The following is a 24,000-nucleotide window of genomic DNA, read 5'->3' on the forward strand; positions in this document are numbered from 1 at the left end:
AATGTTTGGTAGTTTTGAGCAATTTAGAAGTTGTTTAAGTGATTTATGAAAAAAAAGCAGAAATAAATATTGATATATGATGATTTAATAACAGTTTTTTGGACATGTACATTTTTGCCTCGAAGGTGTCGAAAGGGAGTATCTGGAACTATGTAAAAAATACTAATGCAATCAAATTAATTTTGTTGCTTATCTTTGACATATCCAAGCCTCTAATCCCCACCAAAGCCAAATCTAGATATTATTCATTATCTGGAAAAAAAATCATTTTTTGTGTTTTTTGTAATAAAAAATGAAATACTTCAAATACATAAACTGGCATTTAAAGGGTTAAAATCCTGAAAATGATTGAATGTTTGGTAGTTTTGATTAGGTTACAAGTTGTTTAAGTGATTTATGAAAAAAAGCAGAAACAAATATTGATATATGATGATTTAATAACAGTTTTTGTGTGCGTGGACATTTTTGCCTCGAAGGTGTCGAGAGTAAGTTTTTTTAAGGAGGGCATGAGGGTTAAAAACATACACACAGAAAAACCTGAATAAATGAGAGGGTTAGGGTAGACCAGTAATCCTGGATGGTTTAACGTGTTAACATGAGCTGAGTCATGAAGTTAAAGACGACTTACCGTTTCCACTGAGAATCTCTTTGGCAGACATCAAATCAGAACTGAGAGAGAGAGAGAGAGAGAGAGAGAGATTTTTGATTTTTAAAGGAACTTTATTTAATCAATGTTCCCTCCTGTTATTTACAAAAAAAACTGTTCAACAGGCCAATAAATACATACAGACATAAACACTCAACTACATGACATCATCTCCTGAGAGAAGAGGAGCTGGTCTCCTTCAACAGAGCACAACACATCACCATGAGCCCAGATCACCCTGAACTCATCCACATCCTTCATCTCTGCATAATAATTAAAATCAATCCAGATTCTGGCTTTCACCATCCGAGCAAACAGGAGATTTACATTAACATCAACAGAGTCCTCTACCTTCCTCTTCCTACTCACATACACCGCCATCTTTGATTGGCCCAGGATGAAATTCAACAACTGACATTTATATTTAGCAATTTTACTATACCTGAACCCAAGGATGAACATGTTTTTAGAGAAGACCTCCCCTACCTTACTGAACAACTTCTCCAGCAGTAAGAACAACGGAGGCAGACGCACACACTCACAGTAACAATGAAACACAGTTTCTGTCTCATCACAGTAGGGACATTTATCACTAGCACCAGGACTAATTACAGACACAAACTTATTGACTGCCACTATCCCATGTAGCACTCTCCACTGAAGGTCAGCTACTCTTTTTGTTAACGGGGGCTTATATAAACTCCTCCACACAGGCTGGACATCAGCCGACCAACCCAGATGCCCTCGCCACGGTGTGTCAACCCGTTGGTGGAGCTTACTTTTATTTAAGCACAGCACCATCATTTTATAAAAACCCTTCCCTTTCACCTCCTTCATGTCTAAAATGCAGTGCTTTACATTTAAAAAACGACCAACATAGTGATCCAGACATGGACAGACACATAAATCAGGGAAGGAGTCCTCAGTCTGAGGTGTGGTCAGACCACCAGTATATTGCTCCAACATGATGGATTCATGTCCGGTCAGTTTTTGCTTCCAGTAATCCAACAGTTTGGTGATGATCCTGACGGATCTCACCCCCAGAACAGCTGCCAAAGCAGCAGCATTGTCTAGTTTATGTCCTGTGATGTCCACCACCGTCCCCAAGGTGAGCACCCGTGCTCTGCAGAACGTGTCCGTGATGGCTGAACCAGCCCAGCAGGGGTAATCCAGCCGGTCCCCGTAGACCACCGGCTCCTGCAGCAGCCCAGCAGGGGTAATCCAGCCGGTCCCCGTAGACCACCGGTTCCTGAACCAGCCCAGCAGGGGTAATCCAGCCGGTCCCCGTAGACCACCGGCTCCTGAACCAGCCCAGCAGGGGTAATCCAGCCGGTCCCCGTAGACCACCGGCTCCTGCAGCAGCCAGTGTAGGGAGTCTCCTTGCAGCCGTCTCTCCTTGACCACCAGCTTCCACACGGTGAACAAGCCTCGATAGAAAGGAGGTAAAAACTGGACACTCAGCTTCCTGGCGTCCATCAGGAACAGCGAATCCGTTAATCTAAAACCTTTAAAACTGTTCAGCACCCAGTGGGCCAGAGGTCTCCAGACCAGGTCCTTAGGGCCATAGAGCAGCCTCTGGAGGAACTGCAGGCGGAAAGCAGCGCCCCTGCTGGCCAAATGTACCAGTCCTTGTCCTCCTTCTTCCAGTGGAAGGAACAGAACAGACTGGGGAATCCAGTGCAGCTTGTCCCAAAAGAAATTAACTAAAACAGCTTGAATTTTAGCAAGCAAATTAGAAGGGGGGTCCACACAAGACAGTTTATGCCACAGAGAGGAAGCCAGCAGATTGTTAATAACCAGAGTCCTCCCTCTGTAGGACATGCTCGGTAAGAGCCACTTCCATTTCTTTAACCGGCCTTCTATCTTCTCCAGAGCGTTATCCCAGTTTTTTTCCAACACACAGTCCTCACCCAAAAACACTCCCAAATACTTTATCCCTCCTTTTTTCCATGTTAGCCCTCCTGGGAGAGATAGAGTGCCCTGCAACCTATCCCCCACCACCACCGCTTCACTCTTAGCCCAATTAACCTTGGCAGAAGAGATGTGATTAAAAACACTCACATTCGCTACCAAAGTATTGATATCTGCTTGTTTATTTAAAACAATCACGACATCGTCAGCATAAGCTGAAAGTTTAACAGCTGAAGCACACCCAGGGAAATAGACACCCAAAAGTTCATTCCTGAGCTTATGAAGCAGAGGCTCAATCGCCAGGGAATAAAGCATCCCCGACAGAGAGCATCCCTGCCGTACCCCTCTCTGCACATTAAAAGGTGCAGCCAAACCACCATTAACCTTCAATATACTCGCAATGTCACGGTACAGTACCCGAATCTTAGCTATGAAACCTGGGCTGAAGCCAAAAGCATTGAGCGTGTGCCACAAGTACTGATGTTCAACCCGGTCAAAAGCCTTTTCCTGGTCTATGGAAATAAGACCAGTATCCATACCCAGTGAGCTAGAGACGTCCAAAACATGCCGAACTAGAGTGATATTATCACTCATTAACCTGCCGGGCACACAGTAGGTCTGGTCGATATGAACCACTTCACTCATCACCTCCCGAAGCCGAGAAGCGAGAGCCTTGGACAGGATCTTGTAGTCCCCACACAGCAGAGAAACAGGTCTCCAGTTCTTTATCTCCTGCAGATCTCCCTTCTTCGGCAGCAGGGTGATGACTGCCCTTCTGCAGCTCAGCGGCAGACGTCCTCTGCTCAGGCTGTCCTGGAACACCTCCAGCAGATCCTCTCCAACCACGGGCCAGAAGGTCTTATAAAAATCCACAGGCAGCCCGTCGATGCCTGGTGCCTTCCCGCCCCAGGCTCATCAGAGCCACATGCAGCTTCGTTCAGGGACAGTTGGTCGTCCAGCACCGTGTTGTTATCAGCTCCCACCTGAGGAAGGCCATCGTAGAAAAAGAGCAGCAGACTCGCGCGTCTTCCACATACTCCTCTCGAACAGGTCTTTATAAAACGAGGTGGCATACCTCCTGATCTCAGGCGTCCCGTGATCGTACCTCCATCTGCAGAGCGGGCGAGTGGATGATCTTTCTTGCCCGTGCCTTCTGCTTAGACCAAAGAAGAACTGCGAGGGGGATCCATCTGGGAGGCGTTCATGAAGCGGCAGCGGACCAGAGCCCCCTGTGCTGTGATGCCCAACAGGTTGGCTAAAGCGGCTTTTTGACTTTAAGAGCTTCAACATGCCCTTGATGTCCTGTGGAATCCACCAACTCCTGTAACTCCACTACTTCTATCTCCAGGTCTTGAAGAGACCTGGTAATGTGCTTGGTGACATTGCGAGTATATTGCTGACAAAAAAGTTTCACCTGAACCTTCCCAATATCCCACCACTGCTGCAACGATGGGAAACTGGACTTTTGGCTCCGGTGTATACCCCACACACACGCAAACCCCTCTTTAAAAGAGTTATCGTTTAAAAGTCCAGTATTAAAGTGCCAATATGCGCTGTGCAATTTTACATTTTGAATATAAACAAAGCACTGGACAAGACAATGGTCACTAAAACCAACAGGATTAATTACACACTGCTTAAAAACACCAAAATGGTGTTTAAAACAATAAAACCTGTCCAGCCTGGCCAAAGACAACATGTTGTCTCTGGAGTGACTCCAGGTGTACTGCCTGGCGTTCAGGTGAAACCCTCTCCACACATCCTTCAGCTCACAGCCCTCCATCAGACACCTGAGTCGGGCTGAGGAGGCAGGATGAGTCTCCAGGTGGTTTCGGTCTAAAGTGGGGTTCTCTGTGCAATTAAAATCACCTCCCAAAAACAAAAAACCATCAGTACAATCCTGAATGACATCACACAAAAGGTTTAAAAAAGTCATTCGTTCAACGGCCAGAACTGGAGCATACACATTTATAAAAATAAGGTTTACATTTTCATACTGAACCTTAATTTTTATGATATGCCCACACATGATCTCCTCCACACTAAAGGAGCAGGGCCGAAAGCCCTTAGAGAAGAGCACCCCGACCCCCCCACTGTTGGAGGCCTTATGGCTGAGAATAACCTCCCCCGGCCACTGCTTCCTCCACTCACTCTCATTCTCCACATCACTGTGAGTCTCTTGCAAAAAAATAACATCAAGAGCTTTGAGCTCCATCAGTTTAAAAAGAGAAGCTCTTTTAACATCGCTTCTTGCTCCATTAATGTTTAAAGATCCAATTTTTAGTTCCGCCATTAAAAAGGAAAGAGCAAAAACAAAAACACACACATGTATGTGGAGAAACATATTACACCTAATCATCATCCTCAATCAGTTGAGCTCTGACTTTGGTGACCAGTTTCTTGAGGCGGTAACCCTCTTGTTTAGTGAACCCTTCTGTATCTGTCCTGAGCCAGGCCACAGACCTGATGAACCCTCTGAGATCAGGGAAGAACTGCTCAGTCTTAACTGCCTTGATCCCTTTAGTGTCCTGCAGGAACTTCTTAATTTTATCCAGAGGATAAAGAGTTAACTCTTCTGCTTGGGATGCAGTCCACTCACATTCCTCCTCATCATCCTCATCCTCATCACTCAGATCCTCCAGCAGCTTTTTAGCTTTTGCCTCACTCTGCTCCTTGTGAGCACTGCTTTTTCTTTTGCTGGAACCTTTAATGATCTCCATCTCTTCAGACAGATTTTCAGCCAAATCAACATCAGCCACATTAATAACCTCCTGACTGCAGCCTTTTCCTTTAGCACTGCCTTTCTTTTTCCCTGTCTGTTTGTTATTGTCTGCTTTGTCATTAGACTGGTCATGGCCTTCGTTTACACTCTCACTATGTTCAACATCTCTCTCTTTTTCCTGCGTGTCTGTTTCTGTAACCTGTGCAGTTTCTGCACTCTGTTGCACACCTGCCGAGTCTGAGTCAGCCGCAGGAGGCGCAACATCCGAGTCTGAGCCCCCCGGAGGCGGCTCTGCGGCCCGATCGGCCGAACCACCCGGCCCATCGGGACCGGGGGCCGTCTCCGCCAAACCGCCCGGCCCATCGGGACCGGGGGCCGGATCCGCGGGACCGGGGGCCGGCCGGCGCGGACAGGAACAGACCAAATGACCCTCCTCCCCGCATCCAAAACACTTCATCGTATCCGACGTTGCAAACACAACATAACTAAAGCCGTCAACTTTAAAACTGAACGTTAAATTTAGATCCGCCGCGTTGTCCTTTAAAATCATGAAGACTTGTCTTCTGTGACACATTACGTGCCTGAGTTTTGGTGACTTGCACCCGAGCGGAACCATTTTAATGGGAGACATCAGCTGGCCGTACCGCGACAGCTCTCTGGCCAAATCGTCAGTTTTAATGAACGGAGGAGCGTTTGAAACGGTGATCCGTTTAGCCGGGCTCACCAGCGGGAGAACCGCGGTGAAAGTATCCCGGATCCCCCCCTTTTTTCCCCCCCACCTTCCCCATTTACCACCCATCATCCAGGAAAATCACCACGGCCCTGTTCACACGAGGCCGACAGCACACTGTCAAACCCCACTACCTCCCCGACAGCATAGCTGGCCTCCTCCACTGAACAGCCCATATGCAGGGGGGAAATCCTCACCGCGTACCGGTGTTAGCTTCTCTAACACCGCATGGCCGCCCGCCACGGGCATTATACCCGGCTGACAACCAAACTACCGAACTAAACCCTCCACCAACTAATAATTAACCACCACACAACCAAATAAACACATACAAAACCCAAAATAAAAAGAGAAAACAAAGATAGAAACTCACACGCTCCTGAGACTCACTCTGCACACTCACTCCGCATCCGCTCACACAGAGACAGAGAGAGAGAGAGAGAGAGAGAGAGAGAGAGAGAGAGAAAAGAAAAAGAGAGAGAGAGAGAGGAGACAACTATGAGACACTGGGAAGAACAAAGAGGAAGTTATTGTAGATGTATAATCAAAGGGTGTGTGTGTGTGTGTGTGGGTTGGGGGGGAGCTGGAGCAGAAGTCCAACAAGCCTGCGTATTATTAAAACATCTTTTCTGATTAGAAGTAAAATAAAATAATCCAGAAATCCAGACATATAAAATATGTTTGCTGACAGGAAACATTGTTTGCATTAAATGAAAGTAATTATTGGTGTAGTTTGATATTTATCAAACATTTTATATCGTATATATATTTTATATGAGTCACAATGTGATTAAATTATCAAGGTGGAAATGTTCTTATGTCTTTCTCGTGTATATCCCGGATTTTTGAATATATATATATATATATATATATATATATATATATATAGAGAGAGAGAGAGAGAGAGAGAGAGAGAGAGATCCAGGAGTCAGTGTGAATTACTCAGACTGCAGGTGAACAGGTAAAATATCTTAATTAACAGATCAAACTTCTCCAGTTCATTACTGACTGTGTTGAAATGAATGAATCTGTTATAATTTATATACTGTATATATAAACATATGAATACATCGGTTTCTGAAGCTTCAGACGTCATCAGTCACGTTGTATTCTTCATTTGACACAAGCTGACACACAAAGTGCAGAAACATCTTCACAGCTCTGGGTAGATGCTATATTTATCTTAAGGTGGAGAAAGAGGTCCAGACCTCTCTACTCTCTCTCTCCATGCTTCCTGTCCTGTGAGCAGCAGAACAGAGTCCTTTGGTTTTGTGTGTTTCCGTTTTTAGAGCAGCTGATTTTGACCATCTGAACAAACAGAACGTCAGCCAGCCAGCCGCGAGGAGATGTGTCCAGACTCCATCTTTAATCAGTGTTCAGTTATTATTTCCCTCTCTGATTATGTGTTGTTGAGCTGTGGTTGGGCTTTACGTGCAAGGATCTATGAAGCGTTGGGTTAGGGTTAGTACGTACCCAGGTTAGGGGGTTAGGGTTAGTACGTACCCGCCGCCGTACGGCAGCCTGAACACCAGCAGCGCCGGCGAGGACGCGTTGAGTTTCAGCTGGCTCAGAGTCTCAGGATCCATGTACAGAGGGGACGTCTCCAACTGGTCCTGCAGCTGGCCAATCACAGCGCTGGAGGCCGGCCAGGACACGGACGCTAACACCAGGGGGGAAGATGAGGACATCAGAGCATCCTGCAGAGACAAACATGTGTTAGAGAATAACTCCAGAGGACATCAGAGCGTCCTGAGAGACAGAGATGCTTACTGTATTGCACCGCCCGTCCGCCAGCTTCTAAAAGTTACTGGAAGTCGTTCGTTTTCAATGGAAGCTTCTCTCAGCTGCAAGGAGCGACAAATCTGTCGGGTCGCGTTTTGAGTGACCAGAGCGTCAATCAGAAAGTTGAAAGTATGTCAACTTTATGGTAATGAGCTATGACGCGGCTCAGCGGCAAGCAGCAGCAAATGCCAACAATCATCGGAATATAGACGTCCTTCGTGCTGGCTGATTCCAGAGAAACATACGATGTAAACTTTTGTTCCTACCAAAACATTAGTTCAGAGAAAATGGAGGAAAATCTCCTAATTTCCGTTGCTGGGTTCCCCTATCAGTTATGATATAACGTTGTTTTGCGTATAGGGATCAGTTAACGTTAACCTGCCGTCACCATGGTCTCTAAACAGTCCTCACGGTGAAAGTGGGCTCTCCACTGATGCCTCAGTCACAAGTTTCTACTCGACAGGGTAAAGTTTGCATGCATATTTGGAGAAATCCATTTAAAACTACCAAGTATTGGAAAGCTGATGTGTTAAGTGATTAACGCATAGCCCTGGTAATAAGTCACGCACCGCAGACACACACGGTAAACATCTCAATTTGTGAAAAGTGCAAATCTTCTTTTCTGAAAGTGGCTTTGTGTGAACCATGCCGACAGCAACTTGTAAACAGGTGCACTCTCGCAGCACATCACATTGTATGCTCCTCTCGAGCAGGGAGAGGTTAAGGAGTGCATTTTTTCAAAAAGTGGAGAGGGCGTTCTTTCAAAATTCGATAATCCTCCACTATACCTTTAACATCTCGCTTGTTTGTGTGGAGCTTTTATTACAGTTTTTCCGATTGTTAAACGACATATAATAACTGAGTCACATGTGCAAAACTGAAACTACAGTCTGCACTACCAACAGTCACCTGAGCTAAACAGTTCACATTACCTGCAAACTCATTCAAAGCAACAAAACTCCTAACACACATCTTGAAAACAGGCTCAGTGCAGCCAAACAATATGCACAAGCCTCACTGAGATAACACACACACACACACACACACACACACACACACACACACACACACACACACACACACACACACACACAAACAGATACACACACACACACACGCACACACACACACACACACACACACACACACACACACACACACACACACACACACACACACACACACACACACACACACACACTGTCATCACCAGAACACTGAGGGTATAAACACTAGCATCAAACACCAGTAAAGTACAGAAATTACAAACTTTCTCTAATTCTACAGTTTGAACAATTTGAGGACTTGACACTATTCAACAGCTTCTATTTAAGGAAAAGATAGTATAGATTGTATAGCATACCACTTTTACATAAGGTAAACAAGAAGGAATGAAAAATCAGCAGTTTTCTCTCAATATAGTATTTTTCCTGTGCACTAAAACTAAAAGGTACATACTTAACAGTACCAGAGAATAGTGTGACTAATCCTGCCTCTCTCCAGCATCATGTGGCAAGTTTTCTTCATCACATTGGATGTCTGCATCATCTCTAAATACTAATGAATGTGGTGTTTCCATTGCTTTCACCTCCATTACGTTTTGAAAAACAGTAAGAACGCAGTTTTACTATAGTAAAGATATAGTGTATAGCTGTGTATATAACCTCAGACATCTTACCTGGACATGTTGGTGTCTTTGATCTGTTACCTGTTTCTCTCAAACATTACAGTGTATAATTGTTTCATTCTTATTTGGTGTTTGTATACAAAAAAGGCTTTCTGAGCTTTCTCTGTATAAATACCATATATGTTCACTAACTAGTCTAAAACAAGACACCTGCTTAGCCTTTCAGATAAAGAATTCCCAGACTGGAATCTATTCTGTTTTGAATGTGTGGTTTACAGTTTTGACAGCAGTGTGTTAGCATCTGAACAAAGCGCAGTAAATCTACAGTGTTGTGCACGTTGTGGTTAAAGTCATGGGATAAGTGTGTAGAGTTTTGAAAACTGTTTTCAAGCGATGAAAAACGAACTAGAATTTGGTCCACATGAACTGCTGCTGTGCAGACTGTAGTTAGAGTTTTGCACATGTGACTCCAGTTGTGCCCACTGTTGTTTAGCAATCGAAAAAAAACTGTAAACAACTGTAGGAAGGCATTCAGAAATGTCAACAGATGAGGTCATCAGCGCACGTTAATATTTCTGCCCACTTTCCACACACACACACACACACACACACACACAAACATACACACACACACAGCACTCACACACACACACACACACACACACACACAAACATACACACACAAACATACACACACACACACGCACACACACACAAACACACACACACACATGCACACACAGCACACACACACACACACACACACTACGCACACACACACACACAACCGCAAACATCACACACCGTGCACACGCACACACGCACACACACAAACACACACACGCTCACACACACACACACACACATAGAAACACAAACATACACGCACACACGCGCTTTTACACAAACACACACACCGCGCTCACACACACAACACACACATAGAAACACAAACATACACACACAAACACACACGCGGCTCACACACACAACACACTAGAAACACAAACATACACACAAACACACACACACACTGAGCTCTCTTAAAGGGCTGCAGCACCATTTACAACAAATGCCTCATCAAGCTGATGTGACCGGCGAACCAGACCATCATTTCTAAATATCTGTCCGAACCATAGACTGTATAATATTAACGGACAGAGCGTGTGTGATGTCACCCATTGGTTGGTGGAGATCTGCTATGAGTCGTCCAGTTTGCCGTTACCGGCGCAGCCATCGTGGTTGGGGATGTGACGATTTTTAGACGAGAGGGAGGAGAGAGGGAGGAGACCTTACACTCTACGTTACGTTACACACTTTCACTGTCAATCACATCATAGCCACGCCCTAAAACACCCCCTGCTTTATCGCCGATTTTAAAATCAACAGAGACAATGATTAAAAAAATTAACATCATGCTGTGTTGCAGAAGATTTAAAACTAGCGATTGAGACCATAAACTCATTATGAAAATGTTTACTGAGGTAATAAATCAAGTGAGAAGTGGGTCACTTTCTCATAGACACAGAGACACAGAGACACATGTTGCCCCCTGCAGGAATTCAGATATAATGCAGGTTTAAGGAGTCTCCCCCTGCAGGAATTCAGATATAATGCAGGTTTAAGGAGTCGCCCCCTGCAGGAATTCAGATATAATGCAGGTTTAAGGAGTCGCCCCCTGCAGGAATTCAGATATAATGCAGGTTTAAGGAGTCTCCCCCTGCAGGAATTCAGATATAATGCAGGTTTAAGGAGTCTCCCCCTGCAGGAATTCCGATATAATTCAGGTTTAAGGAGTCTCCCGCTGCAGGAATTCAGATATAATGCAGGTTTAAGGAGTCTCCCCCTGCAGGAATTCAGATATAATGCAGCTTTAAGGAGTCTCCCCCTGCAGGAATTCAGATATAATGCAGGTTTAAGGAGTCTCCCCCTGCAGGAATTCAGATATAATGCAGGTTTAAGGAGTCTCCCCCTGCGGGAATTCAGATATAATGCAGGTTTAAGGCACTTAGGCATTTGCAGCACTTCGCCGAACCGGATGCTTTGTCCATTAATATTTACAGTCATATTATTATTATTATTATTATTATTATTATTATATTATATTATTATATTTACACATATTTAAAGTCGGGTACTGTCGGGCTCGGGCCAGGTATCCATCCTCTAGTTCATACCAGACATATTCTTTCCAAAATAAGGTCCCATGATGGTCCATATAAAGGCCCAAGGGTATTCTACTTCTCTGTACCTGAATCTGACATCAGTCTCGGTCTGATGTCACCTCTGATGTCACCTCTGATGTCACTTCTCAGGTGTGGACAGCTCATCAGTGTCTCCTCCTCCCATCTGTACTCCTCCATCTTCCTCCTTCACCTCTCCTCCTCCTCCTCCTGCGTCTCCTCCTCCGTCTCGGGGGTCCGCCTGTAACAGACCCAACTGCAGCCTTCCTCCTCCTCATCATCACCATCATCCTCGCCATGATCAGCGTCGGCACAGCACCAATCAGAAGCGTCTCTCCTCCACTAGAAGCCACGCCTCCGTTAAGACGGACGCCGACCACATTAAGGAGGTGGCTGGAGACGGTGAGCCAATCAGGTTTGATCTCTGAGTTTGCTGAAGGTGAAATCAAAAGGTTTTCTAAGTTCAGATATAGTCAGAAATGCCCGCTGGCCTCCACTCACGTCCTGTACATTTTCTCACGAAGGGGTTCCTATGATCTCCTCTGAAATTAGGCGACCGATCGCTCACATGACAGTTGAGTTTAGCAACTTTACAGTTAGACTTAGACTTAGAAAACTTTAATGTCCCCGAGAGGCTATTAGTTGTCCAGTACAGGTATATTGACACATAATCCACAACACAAACATTGAACCAGACATCTCCAGCGCTATTTATCTAACACATCAATAAATTAAATACAATAAAAGGAGTATATTGCCATAATATATATATATATATATAATATATAATGTCATAAATAAATAAAATAAAAACTACTGCACATTATCCTACTTGGCATCTATTACCCGAGTCATACCCCCTCCCTACAACTTATTTAATTGGGTTATTGCCATAGGAATGAATGAGTTTTTTGCTCGGTTGGTTCTGACGTTAGGGTATCTAAATCTACGACTAGATTTAGCCGAGAAAATGTTACAGCTTCAGTATAGTCTGTATCCTGTACGTTCCACTTCCGGGATTGCTCCGTTGCCGACGGAACATCCGCTGGATATCATTTATTTCGGCCGGATGTGCGTCCCCCTTCCTCTGTCTCTGTGTTGGGGTTCTAACCTCCGGCTGATTTGTGAGGACTATGGTTAACTGCTCTTCAGATCTCTGCAGGGTAAATCCAGACAGCTAGCTAGACTATCTGTCCAATCTGAGTTTTCTGTTGCACGACTAAAACTACTTTTGAACATCCACATGTTCCACCAAAACAAGTTCCCTCCAGAGGCTATTTAGCAGAGGCACCGTGGCCCAGCCAGACCTTCCTCCGCAGCGATGTGGAGGAGGTCTGGCAATGCGAGACTACAAGCAGGCTAACAGTTAGCTATTAGCATGAATGAACCTTTGTTTGGATCCCGTTAGCCAGTTATGAGAGCAACAAACTCGATGAGCTCAGCGTGAAAAAGTGAGCGTCATGAGGCGCCGACTGTTTACTGTTCACGGACCAAAACGCCTAGTTCAGTCAGGAACACTCTCGTCATAGATTTAACCATTTATGCAACAGTTGGAAATAGAATTATACTTGCCGATGAAGGCTCTGTTCAATAGACCTTTTTCATGGCAGACATGTTGACATGTCATCGTAGGTAAAGCACAGGTGTATTCAAACCATTAATGATGGCTGCATTCCACTTAGGAGAGACTCTGGTTTTAAACCATTACTGATGGCTGCATTCCACTTAGGAGAGACTCTGGTATTAAACCATTAATGATGGCTGCATTCCACTTAGGAGAGGTCCTGGTATTAAACCATTACTGATGGCTGCATTCCACTTAGGAGAGGCCCTGGTATTAAACCATTACTGATGGCTGCATTCCACTTAGGAGAGGTCCTGGTATTAAACCATTACTGATGGCTGCATTCCACTTAGGAGAGACCCTGGTATTAAACCATTACTGATGGCTGCATTCCACTTAGGAGAGGTCCTGGTATTAAACCATTACTGATGGCTGCATTCCACTTAGGAGAGGTCCTGGTATTAAACCATTACTGATGGCTGCATTCCACTTAGGAGAGACCCTGGTATTAAACCATTACTGATGGCTGCATTCCACTTAGGAGACCCTGGTATTAAACCATTACTGATGGCTGCATTCCACTTAGGAAGGTCCTGATATTAAACCATTACTGATGGCTGCATTCCACTTAGGAGGTCCTGGTATTAAACCATTACTGATGGCTGCATTCCACTTAGGAGAGGTCCTGGTATTAAACCATTAATGATGGCTGCATTCCACTTAGGAGAGGTCCTGATATTAAACCATTACTGATGGCTGCATTCCACTTAGGAGAGGTCCTGGTATTAAACCATTACTGATGGCTGCATTCCACTTAGGAGAGGTCCTGGTATTAAACCATTACTGATGGCTGCATTCCACTTAGGAGGTCCTGGTATTAAACCATTACTGATGGCTGCATTCCACTTAGGAGTATTTTAGGCCTGGTATTGTTCATACTTCACTGAAATATCTTACTGGGACACTTGATGGAACTGAGCCATCGTTAAGGTTATCAACTTCAGCTGTGCTTTTCCTACAATGACAAGTCAACATGTCTGCTGTGAAGAAGGTGATGCTCTCTGGAGCAGCAGTAGCAGTAGCAGCAGCGCCGCGTCGACACCTTTCTGGTGTGTAAAGGCGTGAAAACGCCACATGCAACAGAAGCCGCGCTCCGCATACGCGCGGCAGCGTGCAGGAGCCCTCAGTGTTGTGTTTTCCCGGGAAGTGAACTCTGTTTTATGACCCAAACATCCCCTCTCCTCCCCCCCCCCGACCTCCTCCCTATACGGTCGACAGCGCTCTTATACAGCAGCAGTCAATGTGGCGCTGACAGCAAAACATACGTTGAATACATACAAAATTATTAAGGGCTTTATGTTTTCATAGCTACTGTATAAGTGGGAATGGTAACTGACTCTCTACAGATTAAAAAAATAAAAATAAATAAGAAATAAACTTAATTTTTTACAACATACCTCCACTGCGCTCATATACTGTATCATAACTACATTTACTAAACGTGCTGTTCTCCATCAAGAGAAGTTGTGGAGAGACTGCGAAAGGAAGCAGAAAAACTGTTCTATATTACTTGTTGTTTGACATTATGACTTTAGACTTTAAATACCTGTAATGGAACAAGACAACATGTACTGTAGACAGGCAGACAGACAGACGGACACAGAGACAGACAGACAGACAGACAGACAGACAGACAGAGAGACAGACAGATAGTATTTCAGTCTGACAGAAAGCAGAAAACTGAACACACTCCCATCTCTCTGTTTATCTGCCGAAAACTTCAACATGGAGGTCTGCTTATCTCTGTCTCACACACACACACACACACACACACACACACACACACACACACACACACACACACACACACACACACACACACACACACACACACACACACACACACACACACACACACACACACATCCCAGCATCAGTTGGTCTGGACACAGCGATAGCCGTCCCTGCAGACTGTCTCCTCTATCTGATTGTCTCTGTGTAACGCTGACTGACTGCTGGGACCACCTCACATTTATATGTTGTTAGAATATATTTGTGAGAGTAAGCTAACAGGATTGTTCATGAGTCCATGATTTTGACCTTGTTGTCTCGTTTCCCTGGGTTTTGAAAGAGGCCATCTGGTTCTACAGTGATTTGACATTACAAAAGTAGGGTGAGATAATGCCTGAAATGAAAAAGTCTTCTCTGATAAAAGGAGGGAACAGGCAACAAGGTCAGTGTTTTGTAAGCGCGTGATATGTGACACAAATGGTGCGTTCTTTTTGTCTTGTAATCGCGACTAGTAGCTCGAGCGTGACGTCACATCCGTGTCGAAAAACGAATAACCAGCGGGGTTGTTGCGTTCTTTTTGTCACACGATACTACGAGTCGAAGAAAAGATGGATTTTTGTAACATTTTTAGTAACATTTAGGATTCTATTCACCCAGTTATTGACATATTACACACATATATCTCACAGTTTGATGCATGAAAATTAAGTTTTGATTAACGTTAACGTTAGGCTACTGCTCTGCTTTCTGCTCAAGACTCGGCTTAAAGCCATTGTTGTCATATAGCAACCGAGCGTCTCTAGCCAATTTCAGCTGCACAAGCTACAAAATAACTAATTAGGCGGTATTTAACTCCTAATAAGACTGTAGCGACATGCCTATAGGTAGCAGTATACTGCGCTATGTTTAACTCCTAATAAGACTGTAGAGACATGCCTATAGGTAGCAGTATACAGCGCTATATTTAACTCCTAATAAGACTGTAGTGACATGCCTATAGGTAGCATTATACAGCGCTATGTTTAACTCCTAATAAGACTGTAGTGACATGCCTATAGGTAGCAGTATACAGCGCTATGTTTAACTCCTAATAAGACTGTAGAGACATGCCTATAGGTAGCAGTATACAGCGCTATGTTTAACTCCTAATAAGACTGTAGCGACATGCCTATAGGTAGCTTAGTAAGAGACATGCCTATAGGTAGCAGTATACATGTTTATTTTTAACTCCTAATAAGACTGTAGCGACATGCCTATAGGTAGCAGTATACACGCTATGTTTAACTCCTAATAAGACTGTAGAGACATGCCTATAGGTAGCAGTATACAGCTTATGTTTAACTCCTAATAAGACTGTAGAGACATGCCTATAGGTAGCAGTATACAGCGCATGTTTAACTCCTAATAAGACTGTAGCGACATGCCTATAGGTAGTAGTATACAGCTATTGTTTAACTCCTAATAAGACGTAGAGACATGCCTATAGGTAGCGTATACAGCTATGTTTAACTCCTATAGAATTGAGAGACATGCCTATAGGTAGCAGTAGCCAGCTATGTTTAACTCCTAATAGGACTGTAGTGACAGGCCTATAGGTAGTAAGAAGGCTATGTTTAACTCCTAATAAGACTGGAGAGACATGCCTATAGGTAGCAGTATACAGCGCTATGTTTAACTCCTAATAGGACTGTAGTGACAGGCCTATAGGTAACAGTATACAGCGCTATGTTTAACTCCTAATAGGACTGTAGAGACATGCCTATAGGTAGCAGTATACAGCGCTATGTTTAACTCCTAATAGGACTGTAGGGACATGCCTATAGGTAGCATTATACAGCGCTATGTTTAACTCCTAATAAGACTGTAGTGACATGCCTATAGGTAGCAGTATACAGCGCTATGTTTAACTCCTAATAAGACTGTAGGGACATGCCTATAGGTAGCATTATACAGCGCTATGTTTAACTCCTAATAAGACTGTAGCGACATGCCTATAGGTAGCAGTATACAGCGCTATGTTTAACTCCTAATAAGACTGTAGCGACATGCCTATAGGTAGCAGTATACAGCGCTATGTTTAACTCCTAATAAGACTGTAGCGACATGCCTATAGGTAGCAGTATACAGCGCTATGTTTAACTCCTAATAGGACTGTAGAGACATGCCTATAGGTAGCAGTATACAGCGCTATGTTTAACTCCTAATAAGACTGTAGAGACATGCCTATAGGTAGCAGTATACAGCGCTATGTTTAACTCCTAATAGGACTGTAGAGACATGCCTATAGGTAGCAGTATACACCGTTCACTGTCTCCTGGCCTGTCTGTTCTGACGGTCTCTGTCTCCACAGACTGTTGCGTTCACTGTCACCTGTCTGTTCTGACTGTCTCTGTCTCCACAGACTGATGCATTCACTGTCTCCTGTCTGTTCTGACGGTCTCTGTCTCCACAGACTGTTGCGTTCACTGTCAACTGTCTGTTCTGACTGTCTCTGTCTCCACAGACTGTTGCGTTCACTGTCACCTGTCTGTTCTGCTTGTCTCAGTCTCCACAGACTGATGCATTCACTGTCTCCTGGCCTGTCTGTTCTGACGGCCTCTGTCTCCACAGACTGTTGCATTCACTGTCTTCTGGCCTGTCTGTTCTGACGGTCTCTGTCTCCACAGAGTGTTGCGTTCACTGTCACCTGTCTGTTCTGCTTGTCTCTGTCTCCACAGACTGTTGCGTTCACTGTCACCTGTCTGTTCTGATTGTCTCTGTCTCCACAGACTGGGTGCGTTTTCACTGTCATGTTCTGTTTTTCTCGTCTCTGCTCCACAGACTGATGGTTCACTGTCTCCTGGCCTGTCTGCTCTGGACGGCCTCTGTCTCCACAGACTGTTGCATTCACTGTCTTCTGGCCTGTCTGTTCTGACGGTCTCTGTCTCCACAGAGTGTTGCGTTCACTGTCACCTGTCTGTTCTGCTGGTCTCTGTCTCCACAGACTGTTGCGTTCACTGTCACCTGTCTGTTCTGATTGTCTCTGTCTCCACAGACTGTTGCGTTCACTGTCACCTGTCTGTTCTGCTTGTCTCTGTCTCCACAGACTGATGCGTTCACTGTCTCCTGGCCTGTCTGTTTTGACGGCCTCTGTCTCCACAGACTGTTGCGTTCACTGTCACCTGTCTGTTCTGCTTGTCTCTGTCTCCACAGACTGTTGCATTCACTGTCTCCTGGCCTGTCTGTTCTGACGGCCTCTGTCTCCACAGACTGTTGCATTCACTGTCTTCTGGCCTGTCTGTTCTTACGGTCTCTGTCTCTACAGAATGTTGCGTTCACTGTCACCTGTCTGTTCTGCTTGTCTCTGTCTCCACAGACTGTTGCGTTCACTGTCACCTGTCTGTTCTGCTTGTCTCTGTCTCCACAGACTGATGCGTTCACTGTCTCCTGGCCTGTCTGTTCTGACTGTCTCTGTCTCCACAGACTGTTGCGTTCACTGTCTCCTGGCCTGCCTGTTCTGCGAGCTGCTGTCCATGTGTTCGGCCCTGGGGGAGTGTCTGGTGTGTGGAGTGGGCGGAGCCGGCTGTTGCGACTCGGCGGCAGGCTGCTGCTGCTGCGTGGAGGCAGCGGGGGAGGCGGCCTGTACGGAGGAGGCGTGTCAGGCCGTGTTGGATTGTGGGATACTCGAGGACTGCTGCGGCTCGTCCGACTGCCTGGAGGTCTGTCTGGAGTGCTGCTCCATCTGCTTCCCCTCGTAGAGCGGCCAATCAGAGACGGACTACAAGATGATGTCAAGAGTAGTGACTTTTTTTCACTGGAGACTTTACTGCTTCATCCTGGAAAAACAGAAAGATGAAATCTTTCTTTCTTAGTTTTTCCATTTACCAGATTGAATGAACAAAGGACACACAGGGTCCTATATCTCGTACCGGGCGCAGCGCACTAAGGGCCTATTTTAACGATCTGAGGTCACGGTGTGAAGCGCCCGGCGCAGGTGTGTTTAGGGCGTGTCCAAATCCACTTCTACTAGTCTGACGGTGGTAAAAAGGGTCCGTGTGCCGGGCGCCTGGTCCTAAAGGGTTGTTCTTAGTGTGTTCATTAATCAGAGGTGTGTTTTGGGCGTAACATGCAATCAACCAATCAGAGATCATCTCCCATTCATCAACCAATCAGAGATCATCTCCCATTCCTTCCAAAAAAAATTTTTTTTCCTTTTCCTTTAAAAGCCAGGCTCGTTTGGACCTTGGAGCATTGCTGTTATGATGGAGGATTTGCACCGTAATATTTTTATTTGTAATCTTCTGCATGTGTGTGTGTGTGTGTGTGTGTGTGTGTGTGTGTGTGTGTGTGGTGTGTCCCCGTGTGTGTAACAAGCATAGTGTCGTCGCTGTGCCGCGAGCCGAAGAGCATTTTATACTGGCTCTGTTAAAATAACAATGAAATGCTGCGTTATTGACTTTAGACCAGGTTTTTGTTGGTCAATGGCGCCATCACCTCCTGCTGCCTCAAGAGAGTAATACTCCCAGAATGCACCTGAACACACCTCCCTGTAAGACCAGCACGCCCAGAATGCACCTGAACACACCTCCCTGTAAGACCAGCACGCCCAGAATGCACCTGAACACACCTCCCTGTAAGACCAGCACGCCCCAGAATGCACCTGAACACACCTCCCTGTAAGACCAGCACGCCCAGAATGCACCTGAACACACCTCCCTGTAAGACCAGCACGCCCATGGGCCACAGATGGGCGCAGGTGCATTTGTTATTTAAACAACGCGGGCGCTGGACGGGAAACTGACAACTGGGTCGGTCTTAAACTAGCAAAGACACTTGCATCGGGCTTTGCACTACGCTGGGTGCAAGATAGGACCCGAAGACTGAATTCAGATGAGCTGAGGCAAAGCATGGCTGCAACTAACGATTATTTCTGTTGTTGATTAATCTGTTGATTATTTTCTGGATGAATGGATGAGTTGTTTGGTCTCTTAAATGTCAGAAAATGGTGAAAAATGTGGATCAGTGTTTCCCAAAAAGCCCCAAGATGACGTCCTCAAATGTCTGGTCTTGTCCACAACTCAAAGATCTTCAGTTTCCTGTCCCAGAGGAGAGAAGAAACTAGAACAATATTCACATTTAACAAGCTGACATCACACAAGTTTTACTTCAGTTGGCGATTAATTTAATAGTTGACAACTAATCGATTCATCTTTGCAGATGATCATCTCTGACTTTGCATCTTCACAGCGTAGAATGTTTTCTGTAATATTCACTATCTCATCTTATTGTTCAGATATCTGTCTCTTTGTTGGGCCGACATTTGGTGCCAACACCGGGAGCAGTGTTTCCTGTATGAGAGCTGACTTCCTGTCGCAGAGCTGCGTTTTTTTCTAAACATATTTTAGACCCCTAAAAAAGCAAAAGGTGGCTCTGAATTCTAAATTAGTAAAGCACCAGGATAACGTTACACAACGACGATTGTTTTGTGACAGAACATTCACACTTTTGTTCATAAATTCACCCCGTCTGTGTTGCGAGACACCTAGGACAACACAGTTGCTTGGTGGTCACTTCCCTGTGCAAATTTTAAATGAACTAATGTGAGATGATGAGATGATGAAATGATGAAATGAAAGCAAATGTAGACTACACTCCTGCTCCTGAAGCTATCCTGTTGCTTCGAGTGACTCTGCAGCAGATGTTAAAGGGATACAACAACAATATTTATTAATTTAACTTATTTTTTAAAAGTGCTGTAGTACTGTAGTAATGTAGTACTAGCCTAGTGAGACCGTCCTGATCTCGCGAGCTCCAGTTTCAGCCCGTTCTCACGGCAGTTCGTGATACGGTCACGTTATTGAATCTATTGAGTCGTGGACAGGACACGATGATGTCGGTTTTTTTTCGTGCGGCGATTACGAATTTTAAAGCAATGTATTTCTCCAATCTGTTTATTAGATTTTCTGACAATAATGATGATGAAACAAAAAACAGTGCAAAGGTGGTCCAAGCAGGGTATCATGCATATGTTACAACAAAGAGTACTATTAAAGCCCATGTTGCAAGTTTAATTTTCCAACGAATTGGTAATAAACATTTAAAATACATATTCATGTATTTGATGTTGTTAGGTATCACAAAACAGAATATAACACGAAAAAGTAGATACTATTTTACAGCGGTTTGTCTTTCCCCCACAATGCATTGCATGACGTCACGTTGGGGAGACGACAGGCGAAAGCCCCGTCTCGGTTCACTGTCCCGGTCACGGTTTCTGCCGCTGGTCTGGCAACGTATGGCTTCTGGTCTCGACCGAGTCCATGTGTCTTTATTATGTGAATAATAATATTGGGGGGGAAGTGAAAGGCAGCTTGGACGGGGATACTATTCGGCTTTTCACAAGTTTAAACAGCTAGCTAACGATACGCCGACGTTTGCTAACGTTAGCGCAACAGCGTTAGCTTAGACTGCTAGCTAGTTAAATACCGGTATTACAACTGCCTTCGGAGCTGCGTCCACGTTGTCAACACAAGACATGTGGCGTTAGTGCTCCTTTTGTGCCATACTTTTATTGAATGAAATATTAAGCTTCGCTCCTACGAAATAGGTGTTTTTTTTGTAACATTACACACAAAGCTAACTGGCTATAGTTAGCCTGTACGTATGCTAGCGGGATTAGCTAACGTTGCGTAGCCAGCCAGCAACTTTGGCAATCGGCAGTAGTTTCGGCGAGCTAGCTAACCGCGACAGTATGTTGCCCACAATCAACCTCTGCTGTTAAAAGCAGTCAATCTGCAGCGATGTTTTGAAATGGAGACACATGGATGTGTTAGCTGTCGAGGTTAGCTCGCCGAAGCTGCTTGCTGGCTATGCAACGTTAGCTAATGTCCGCTAGCATACGTACAGGCTAACTATAGCCAGTTAGCTTTGTGTGTAACTAACTAACTAACAAAAACCATCTTGTAGGAGCGAAGTTTAACGTTTCATTCAATAAAGTTATGGTATAAAAGGAGCACTAACGCCACAAGTCTTATGTTGACAACGTGGACGCAGATATAGGAAACTCCGAAGGCAGTTGTAATATTTACCTAGCCGGCTAGGCTAATGCTGTTGCGCTAACGTTAGCGAAGCGTCGGCGTAGCGTTAGCTAGCTGTCTAAACTTGTGAAAAGCTGAACAGCATCCCCGTCCAAGTAATAAATAAACACCAGGCAAATATGTTGTTACTGGAGCTAGTAGCCTACCATCAAAACGTGAGATATCTAATCACGATATCAATCATATCTATGTGTTTACAACCATCGGGGGATTTCACAAGTGGGACTGGCAAGTTAGCACATAGCTAGCATGATGCCTTGTATTTTCTAGATCTAGATAAGTTTACCGGTACTTATCTGAACTAATGACATGATCACTGTCACTAGATATAAATAAATGTTGACTTTCACTTGGTGCTATTCACGGACAGTAAAAAACCCCTCTTCCTCATCCCAGTCAGTCACCATAGTTACAGTACCAGGCTGATACACGTCTCCCCAACGTGACGTCATCACCGAATTGCGGGAAAAAACCCACTAATACCAAAAACGACAAAAAACGGACAAAAACTGGCCTTTAACACTATTTGGAGACATTTTTAACAATGATATACATATATTGAGTGCTATATGTACCTATTAATCAACAGTGGTGGTTAACTTGCAACATGGGCTTTAAGACAGTACAAGCACTTAGAAATAAGACAGGGAAATAAAAAATAAATCAGGAAAAAAATAAAATAAAAATAAAAAGAGGGGGTCTGTGGGCCAGTCTGTTGCTCCTCATATCATTTCAGTAGTTACATCACTCAGGGATATTTGGAAAATGCACGTCTCGGATGTATTGAAAGAAGGGGTCCCATATTTTATTAAATTTTCTCAGTGAGCCCCTTAGTATACACCTAATTCTTTCCAATTTGACAAACCCAAGGACTTAAAGCAATGTATTTCAATGGGAAGCATATTTCGTGATCACAGAACGATGGCGGTAGCGAGTAGTATTGATGCGGATTGGTCCGCGCAGGGAGGTTGGTCGGGGGGGGGGGGGATGATGGGACCAAACAACACGAGACATTCACCCAGGAGGCCAGGAGATGGCGTCCCGCGTGTTGCCGTTCCTTTCCTCGTTAATCATTTCACCGTTGTCGCGTCCCCCCAGAGCAGGTTCGAAAATCGTGACCTGTACACGTTCAAAATTCGGGGCGTGTACACGAAATGAACGTCAAAACCGTGACCTGTAAACACAAATTAATAAATCTAAATAACGTGACTATTTCACGACCTGGCGTGAGATCCAGATGTCCCACCGTGGTCAGAAAGAACAGGAGAGACATACACACACTATAATAATGAAGCTTCACCCTGAAGCTAACGTTAGCCTCCAAATAAATGTAGCAAGCTAGGCTACAGAAAAACAAGCTAACATGTTCTAGGTTGTCCAGTCAGTGCCCTTCATCAGTAGCCTGGTGGGACCGTCCTGATCTGGCGAGCTCCAGTTTTCTCCTCTCAGATCAGTCTGGCATCTTGAGATGAGAGAAAATTTGGAGCCGTTCGCCAAACGACCGACCAATCAGCGTTGAGTTTTGAGGCGGGTTTAGGCGTGACGCAGCGAGAAGCGACTGTTCGGTCTAAACAACGTGGCGGCTTCCACGGAGGAGATGAGCGTAGCTATCGCAGCAACTTTTATCTGAATTAGAAAGTATTCCTTCATTGAAAGAAGAGCTAAAAAAAACAGCACTGGAGGCTTTTCTCGGAGGAAAAGATGTTTCAGCTCTTCTCCCGACTGGTTTCGGCAAGAAGTTTGATCTGATTGGTTGATTTGGCCCCGTCTATCACCAACTATAGGTGGTGATAGACAGATGGTTTATCCAATCAGCTAACCAGGATTTTCGCCCCCTTCCCAAACGTTCTCCAACAGAAAGTTCCCAGATGGATATGCCGAGCTAATGCGAAGCGATCCAATCTGGTGGAGTCAGGTTACTGTAGTACAACTAGGAGGAGACAAGTTATAGTGGAGGTAAGTTTGGAG

General features: G+C 44.8%; 2 protein-coding genes across 2 annotated transcripts in view; one reads left to right on the forward strand and one right to left on the reverse strand.

The window, feature by feature from the left end:
• atp6ap1a (ATPase H+ transporting accessory protein 1a) overlaps window positions 1–24,000 on the reverse strand; it is a 75,256-nt gene that overhangs the window by 33,268 nt on the left and 17,988 nt on the right. Inside the window, exons 4-5 of the mRNA XM_039799458.1 lie at window positions 7,513–7,706; window positions 629–669 (exon numbers count right to left, since the gene is read on the reverse strand). Of these exons, the coding sequence (XP_039655392.1) occupies window positions 629–669; window positions 7,513–7,706 (235 nt within the window). The remainder of the gene's footprint in view (window positions 1–628; window positions 670–7,512; window positions 7,707–24,000) is intronic.
• Window positions 15,059–19,048, forward strand: zgc:113363 (uncharacterized protein LOC791449 homolog). Its single transcript, XM_039799462.1, has 2 exons — window positions 15,059–15,398; window positions 18,419–19,048. Exons 1-2 carry the CDS (start codon window positions 15,347–15,349, stop codon window positions 18,691–18,693), a joined length of 327 nt encoding a protein of 108 aa, XP_039655396.1. The 5' UTR covers window positions 15,059–15,346; the 3' UTR covers window positions 18,694–19,048.

The sequence above is a fragment of the Perca fluviatilis genome, chromosome 5 (genome assembly GCF_010015445.1).
Source record: "Perca fluviatilis chromosome 5, GENO_Pfluv_1.0, whole genome shotgun sequence".
NCBI classification, from domain to species: domain Eukaryota; kingdom Metazoa; phylum Chordata; class Actinopteri; order Perciformes; family Percidae; genus Perca; species Perca fluviatilis.

Bases quoted from the DNA above. Each gene is read 5' to 3' on its own strand.
- zgc:113363 (XM_039799462.1), top strand. From the start codon at position 15,347: ATGCCTGAAATGAAAAAGTCTTCTCTGATAAAAGGAGGGAACAGGCAA. The intron at 15,399-18,418 runs GTCAGTGTTTTG...CTGTCTCCACAG, and splicing joins AGGAGGGAACAGGCAACAAG to ACTGTTGCGTTCACTGTCTC.